At 46.9% G+C, this 8,367-nt stretch overlaps 1 protein-coding gene across 1 annotated transcript; it reads left to right on the top strand.

The window, feature by feature from the left end:
* Window positions 1-710: 710 nt before the first annotated feature.
* LOC135243438 (transcription factor Sox-9-B-like) lies at window positions 711-5,098 on the top strand. The gene is made up of 3 exons (XM_064315276.1): window positions 711-1,563; window positions 1,997-2,244; window positions 2,697-5,098. The coding sequence occupies exons 1-3, from the start codon at window positions 1,127-1,129 to the stop codon at window positions 3,491-3,493; spliced, it is 1,482 nt and encodes a 493-aa protein (XP_064171346.1). The 5' UTR covers window positions 711-1,126; the 3' UTR covers window positions 3,494-5,098.
* The last annotated feature ends 3,269 nt before the right edge of the window (window positions 5,099-8,367 follow it).

The following is an 8,367-nucleotide window of genomic DNA, read 5'->3' as shown; positions in this document are numbered from 1 at the left end:
TTTTCAGGATCATTTTCTCATGACAGAACACCTATTTAAATGACTTCAATTGAGAACAAAATATGTGATAACACAAAGGTAGCAGTGAGTCGTGTCAGAAAAAAATGAATTAAAAATCGATAAATCAGACCAGATCGTTTTTTGCCCATTATTCTAAAAATCTTAAAATGCTTTCTCCGCACTACTCATACTGCCGCTTCTAATAATTTTATTTACATTAACAGTGGATCTGTGAAGACTGACTTGGACCTACATAGCGCGCAGCTGTTGAAATTAAACTGCAACAGACTTTTTCGTGATGTGCATTTGGCGAATGACCATAAATGATAAATGCCAACTGAGAACAAAATTAAAACATACGGACATCTAAATGTTGCTAAACAGGTTGCGATGGCTATGTAAAATGTACAGCTTCCATAAACTGTCGCCAATACAAATTGATATAGGCTAGTCTATTTCAGAAAACCAATAATATGAATGAGCATGCATGCACATAAAACTCGTATGACACTTCTAATAATTTTTACAAATCCAGTAATATGCTTATCTGATATGCTGCCTACATTTTAAAGTAGTTCTCGGGCCCTTGTTAGCTGAGGCAAGGCGTGGAGCTGGATCAAGTTCTGTCTCCGCCCAACGAAGCTTTCGCCCAATCGCCTTCTCCCTATCCTTCTTCCTTCCCTACTTATAAAGTCAGGCGACAGGAGCGCTTAGTCTTCAAAACTCAGGCACCTTTTGGAAATACAACAGTAGCGGGGAATCGCTCTAACTTTCTGTGCGCCAGACTCAACAAATTGCTTCGACAGCAGCCAGATCCGCGCGCTGCCTGCAAATCTGCAACATATACTGCGGGTTTCTCTTTGCTCTCCTTAACTGGTGTTTTGAATTCATATCACTTGAAAGTGTCAGAGACCTTTTTAAAACTTTTTGATAGCTTTGCTTTTTGGAAAACAAAGTCTGCGATTATAGATTTACGTACAACTTATTTTAACTCATTTTTTCCTTATGCATTATCCTTGAAGAACGGGTGGAATTTCGTGAAGCCACGTCAAGCGATTTTTAAAGCATTTCTTTAATTCTCAACTTTGATTTATTTCACCTGAAATTGTTCATCTAAAGTTTTCGCATGAATCTACTCGACCCGTTTCTGAAAATGACAGACGAGCAAGATAAGTGTCTCTCTGACGCCCCGAGCCCGAGCATGTCAGAGGATTCTGCAGAGTCTCCTTGCCCGTCCGGGTCTGGGTCCGACACCGAGAACACAAGGCCGTCCGAAAACGGTCTGATGGGAACCGACGGTGCGCTCGGCGACTTCAAGAAGGACGAAGAGGACAAATTCCCCGTCTGCATACGGGATGCGGTCTCCCAAGTGTTGAAGGGCTACGACTGGACCCTGGTGCCCATGCCAGTCAGAGTGAACGGATCAAGCAAGAACAAGCCTCACGTCAAGAGACCCATGAATGCCTTCATGGTGTGGGCGCAAGCTGCCCGCAGGAAGTTGGCAGATCAGTATCCACATCTTCACAACGCGGAGCTCAGCAAAACTCTAGGGAAACTCTGGAGGTACGTCTCTGTCCCATCTTCTCCTCGCTGTCTGACAGCGCCTACAGTTGTGAATTTCGGGTGCACGACGAACGTGAAGTTACTTACACCATTCTGTTCCGTGCATAAACCCGAATGCGCAATGGAGTAACTGCCAAAACGCGTTAGTGAAATGGTCTCATGAAGTGGCAAGAAATTAGCTGTCGATTGAGTTTCGTGAAACGTCTCCTACTTTGCCATACTGTGCATAGCTTTAAACCATAGTCTGACATCATTATTGTGGAGCATTTATTTTCGCTTGTTATTTTTGGATCAACTTAATTTGCCACAATATTGCAGCAGTGATTGGAATTCACGTTCAGAAAGCATATTACACGTGATTAGAATGTTAATGCACATTTTTAGAGAGCTTCTAAATTGCCCTCAAATTTACCACTTTCTGTATTCGTTTCAGATTGCTCAACGAAGGAGAAAAACGTCCCTTCGTGGAGGAGGCCGAGCGTCTACGGGTTCAACACAAGAAAGACCACCCTGACTACAAGTACCAACCCCGGCGCAGAAAATCCGTGAAAAGCGGGCAGAGCGAACCGGAGGAAAACGAGCAGACCCACATCTCTCCGAACGCCATTTTCAAGGCTCTGCAACAGGCCGACTCTCCCGCCTCCAGTATGGGCGAGGTGCACTCACCCGGAGAACATTCAGGTAGGAAGACATTGCCGATACTCCGGTATTTTCAGTTGTTCAGGTACAAATGTGCGCATTCTACGCGCGCATTGCGTATGTGATGAATATATTAGACGCGTTCCATAAAAGCGTGTGCATGCATATATATTTATATAAAAAACATGGACCTACTTTTAAGGGCTTTGAACCACGCCGCCGAGGTCCCGGTTAATCATTAAGGATTTTACTTGCCATAATGCAAATATACCACCTGTCTTTACTTTGCAAACTTATCTCTCCCTTATGAAAACCTCTCTCCCGTGAACACATTATATTATGGCACAATTCCCTGCTCGAGGAAAACTCATAAAACTTATCTTTGCCTTCTAATTTCAAAGAATATCTTTATTAGCTCTGCATTTGCGTCAGTTGCACCATGTCGGCACTCTGGTTAACTCTTTTCTCCTCTTCCTCTTTTGGGCTCTCTACAGGTCAGTCCCAGGGTCCACCCACCCCTCCCACTACCCCCAAAACCGAGGTGCCCTCAGGCAAAGTGGACCTGAAGCGCGAAGGGCGCCCCCTTCAGGAGGGCACGGGCCGGCCGCTCAACATCGACTTCCGAGACGTGGACATCGGCGAGCTGAGCAGCGACGTCATCTCCAACATCGAGGCCTTCGACGTCAACGAGTTCGACCAGTACCTGCCGCCCCACGGCCACCCGGGGGCCCCCGTCCCCGGCCAGGCCCACGCGCAGGGCGGGCAGGTGGGCTACGCGGGCGGCTACGGCAGCGGCGGCGCGGGGGTGACCCAGGCGGCGGGCGCAGGCGGGCACGGCTGGATGCCCAAGCAGCCGCAGCCCCAGCAGCAGACCCTGACGGCGCTGGGGGGGGACCAGGGCCCGGGGCAGCAGAGGCCCACGCACATCAAGACGGAGCAGCTGAGCCCGAGCCATTACAGCGAGCAGCAGAGCTCCCCGCAGCCAATCAGCTACGGCTCCTTCAGCCTGCAGCACTACAGCACCTCCGCCTACCCCAGCATCACGCGCGGCGGCGGCGGCGCCGGCCAGTACGACTACTCCGAACACCAGGGCGGCGCCAGCTCCTACTACGGCCACACGGGTAGCCAGGGGTCCAGCATCTACTCCACCTTCGCCTACATGGGCCCCGGCCAGAGGTCCATGTACAGCCCCATCGCCGACACCACGGGGGTGTCCTCCGTCCCCCAAACCACCCACAGCCCGCAGCACTGGGAGCAGCAGCCCGTGTACACCCAGCTGTCCCGGCCCTGAAGGGGTACCTCCTCCCCCCAACTCGACTCAGACCCCCCCCACCCCGACAGCATAGACTTTTTTTTTCCCACAGACACTCAAACCCGGCGCATCACCAGTTCCACAAACCTCACCGCATTGTACTAGAAAAAAAAATGTGACCGGCTGGACTTCAAAACGTAGTAAAAATATCTGAATGGCTCACAACAGTGCCTTTTCTGTGCTTCAGAATTGTGATTATATTTTTTTAGATATGATTAAGAGAAAAAAAATACTTTTGAACAGAAGAATCCTCTGTGAGGACGTATCAGTTATGAATATTTTAGTATGTACTGTGTATGTATGATTTATGACTTTTACCTTTTTTGTTCGTTATTTTGGGGGATTTTTACATATTTGTAGAAAAAAAGGCTCTTATTTTTTTCTAAATCAGCAGTTAGTGAAGTCCTCTATGGCCATATTTCTGTCTGATGTATTTTTGTACAGTAACAATGGTTAAAAAAAAAAAAAATTCTCTCCTTTCAAATCTGCCTTCATGTGATGTAGAGATGCTTTCTGTACGTCTTTTATCAAAAAAAATGGTACGGAATTGAGAAATGGTAGAGTTTAATAGTTCTGAGTTTACCCTCTTTCTTTAATTTAAACTACGAAAGGGCCAGGTTATTCTTTAGTTTTCGTACGGCGGGCTAGGAGATCACCAGGAAGGGGTTTTTGGGGATGGAGGATGGGGGGGGGAGCGATCGGGTTTTTTGTTCATTCTTTTACATTCCAGGACCTGACAACCAGCGTAGTGGAGTTCCGCTTTTGCTCGGTATGGAGACACAATACAGCCTTTGTGCCATCAGTGCCTACATAGTGTCAAGGTGACGTGTCGGAAACTGCACGCGTGCCGACGCCGCCAGCATCGCCAGCATCAGAGGCCGCAGCTGAGATCTTACTTCCTGATTGATGCCATCTTTTCATCGGCCACAGGAAGTCACCTTTGACCCTAGGGTCCTCTGCGAGCCTCGACAGCTTGGTCTTAATTCCCCTGCCCTCTTCCAGTTCTAACTCCTTTAATTTATTTGTTAGCATTAATTTTATTTGAAAGTAATTATTATTTACATTTTTATTCTTTAATTCAGCAGTATACAACTAATTAATTTTTTAAAAAGTTACCTTTTGAATATAAAGCGATATATTACACAAACAGTTTTTCATCAGAAAGGTACAGATTGTAACCATCTCCTTTATTTATCATTTGTACATTTTTGTGTCTTAAATGTCTATTTGTTCCTTTTGGTTGTCTAGTTGTGTACAGATTACTTTTAATTATGACAAAACTTGATCTAAAAAATTTAAAAGAAACAAAAAACTGGAAGTTTTTTTTCATTTTAACAAAGGTGGACAATGTCTATTTGAAGCTGTTGCTGCATTGTAAAGATATTTTTCTTTTTAAGATGACCAGTATCAGCATACTTTTATTTAAAAAATGTTTATTTCTTACTCTGCATATTTTAGTTCTTACATTGACATGTTTTAATGCAGCTGAAAAAATCCTTGTTTCTTAGGTGAAGATTTATTTGTCTTTAAAGAAGCTTTTGTATTATATTGTTTGCAATAAAAAGAAAATGGACTGAAAATGAACTTTGTGCATTCGGTTACTGCCATGGCTTTATTTCAGGAGGGTTCAAAAAGGCTGGGGAGTTAAAATATCTTCAAATTAAAATGTATTTTAAGAAAACACTATTTTTTCTGAAAATGAACATCCTTTATAAAATTAATAACGCTATCTCACTCCACAAACAAGTAAATAAACTCAAAACAATGTGAACCTCTGCTTCCAAACAGTCAACCTTTTTAAAGAGGCCACATGTGGATTGATGCATTTGCTCACACTATAGATGTGCTTCAGACAACTTTCCCTTCTGCGCTGGGGTTTTCGGTCTGACTAGGAGATTTCGGTGTGTGTGTGCGTGTGTGTGTGTGTGAGAGTGAGTAAAGAGATGTCAGATGTGCTGTTTGTTTGTGTGTGTGTGTTCGTGTGTGTGTGAAAGAGTAAAGGGATATTAGTTTTGTGTGTGGTGTGTGTGTGTGTGCGTGTGCGCGCACGTGTGTGTGTGTGTGTGTGTGTGCGTGCGCGTGCATGCGTTTTGGCATACGTGTGCCAAATGGGGATTCATATGTCTTTCTGGAGTTTTCTATAACACGCTGCAGAGAACCTTAAAAAATGTAGGTTTTCAGACATGAGGCCAGCTAATGGGAAAATTGTGACATTTAATGAGGGCAACCTCATTTTCTAATGAGCAAACAACAATAACAAAAAAAAAAAAACCCTAAACTCTGCCATCTTGTATGAGCTCGAGAGAGGAAGCCCTGGGAAAAAGACCAGGGACACTGCCTGATTAGTTTGCATTTTCTTTGCCGCAGTAAGTTCTCACACTGGGTAGAGGCAAGTGCCAAATAATTAAGCAGCAATAAATCATATCAACCCTCAATTTATTATAGTCTATAGTAATTAATAAAATTAACAAGACTGCTACATCCAAGTTCTGTCAGATCAAAGTTCAGACAGAAGTATTAAAAAGCTCACGTATCCTAATGATTTGTATTATAACCATTGATTTAAAAAAAAAATGAAAGTGTTACTCTTTTTGAAATAACTCTGTACCTTTCAGGAAGGCAGTGAACCTGAATTGCTCCAGCAAATACTATGTATCTTGCCGTATGAATGGACACTATTTCAAAATGTAATCTTTGTACATTGCCCTGGATATGGGCCACTGTAGGCAAATTGTAGAAATGGTATCTAATATACAGGAGCAACTGCAAATGCCACAGCTATCACCTTCTGTTAGCCTAACCTTAGCATTGAATGATAAAAACCCCATATAAGTCACATTCAATGCATGACCGTGCAGCACCTTGCAGCAGGTGGGATCCATACTGTTCACCTTCCTTTCAACCCCCCCCCCCCCTTAATAAATATCTAATTTAGTAGCTAGTTGAAGCTGTAGATTAGCATGACCACAGAGTAAAATGCCATTGTTGAGATAGCAGGCTGTCTGCTGTGGTCACATGGTGGTCCTGCCAAAAATCCACAGCAAGGAGGCTGATAAGATCATGTAGTGAATGCTATTACACCAACACACACATGTGCACCCACACGCACACAAACACACGCGCGCGCGCGCACACACACACAGGCACACACCACAAACACACCGCGCACACACACCATGCACACACAACACACACACACATGCACACACACGTGCACGCACACAAACACACACATGCACACACAGCGCAGATGTTTAAAAGGGGGAGAAAAAAACAACCCAGAAGATTTTATCTTTACATTTTGGCACTCAGTTGACACTCTCAATCAGAGTGACTTACACAGCTTACATTCTTTATTTATAATCCTTTTACGCAGCTGGATATTTACGGAAGCAGTTCAGGTTAAGCAGCACGCTCAAGAGAACAACACCAGCGCCCCAAACTGGGAATCAAACCTACAGTCCGGGAGTCACAAACCCAGTTCCCGCATCATTACGCCACAGTGCCGAATATGGAGGTATGGGGGATCCTCATGTTTTGCGGCAAGTTTGACATTCACACGAAAAGCAGTAAATTCAGTCAATTCAAGCAGGAAAAAGTTGCTCGCACAGACAATTCATATTAGCCAGTTTAGGATAAGGCCCAGGACTGGGGGGAGGGGGGGGGGTGTTCTCGGGTAGCTTGTCCAGCTGTAGCGCTACGCATGGACTGGAATCTAAATTTGTATGTGTCAGAGGCAACACATCATTTCCCTTAGCATCGCCCAGGGAGAGCGAGAGAGAGCGAGCGAGCGAGCGAGAGACTTGCGCAACAGAGACTGCGACGTAAAAAAAAAACCCCTGCTGTCCGTCTGCACCAGAGGCGTGGAGCGCACTGTCCTACGACACCACAGCTGCGCAGCTCTGCGGAGGGAAAATGACGGGATTGCAGCGATCGGTTTGGAATGTGCCAGGGGACTAGATGTCCCAAATTGGGCAATTAGTGAAAAAGATAAGAATACAAAAGTGCCTGAGCTACTACAACAATGAAAGACAAAGGCCTGCATTACATCATTTTGTCCTGTCAGGCTTCCACTCAGAATTTTTTTTTTTCTCTGGTCTGAAAAAAACTGATGCAATTATCTGTTATTTAGAGGACAAATGTTGGCTGACTGCGGGTCGGTGACCCCACTGTCCTGCATAGCAACCGGGAACACCAACGGCAGCCGTGGTCCGTACTCCTGCAGCGCAGCCGTGGTCCGTACGCCTGTAGCGCAGCCGTGGTCCGTACTCCTGCAGCGCAGCCGCGGTCCGTACTCCTGCAGCGCGGTCCGTACTCCTGCAGCGCAGCCGCGGTCCGTACTCCTGCAGCGCAGCTGAGGTCCGTACTCCTGCAGCACAGCCGCGGTCCTTACTCCTGCAGCGCAGCTGAGGTCCGTACTCCTGCAGCGCAGCCGAGGTCCGTACTCCTGCAGCGCAGCCGCGGTCCGTACTCCTGCAGCGCAGCCGCGGTCCGTACCCCTGCAGCGCAGCCGTGGTCCGTACTCCTGCAGCGCAGCCGCGGTCCGTGCTCCTGCAGCGCAGCCGCGGTCCGTACTCCTGCAGCGCAGCCGCGGTCCGTACTCCTGCAGCGCAGCCGCGGTCCGTACTCCTGCAGCGCAGCCGAGGTCCGTACTCCTGCAGCGCAGCCGCGGTCCGTACTCCTGCAGCGCAGCCGCGGTCCGTACTCCTGCAGCGCAGCCGCGGTCCGTACTCCTGCAGCGCAGCCGAGGTCCGTACTCCTGCAGCGCAGCTGAGGTCCGTACTCCTGCAGCGCAGCCGCGGTCCGTACTCCTGCAGCGCAGCCGCGGTCCGTACTCCTGCAGCGCAGCCGCG

This window comes from Anguilla rostrata, chromosome 17, assembly GCF_018555375.3.
Source record: "Anguilla rostrata isolate EN2019 chromosome 17, ASM1855537v3, whole genome shotgun sequence".
Taxonomy (NCBI): domain Eukaryota; kingdom Metazoa; phylum Chordata; class Actinopteri; order Anguilliformes; family Anguillidae; genus Anguilla; species Anguilla rostrata.
Note: the sequence above shows the minus strand (reverse complement) of the source record. Positions and strands in the feature narration are given on the sequence as shown.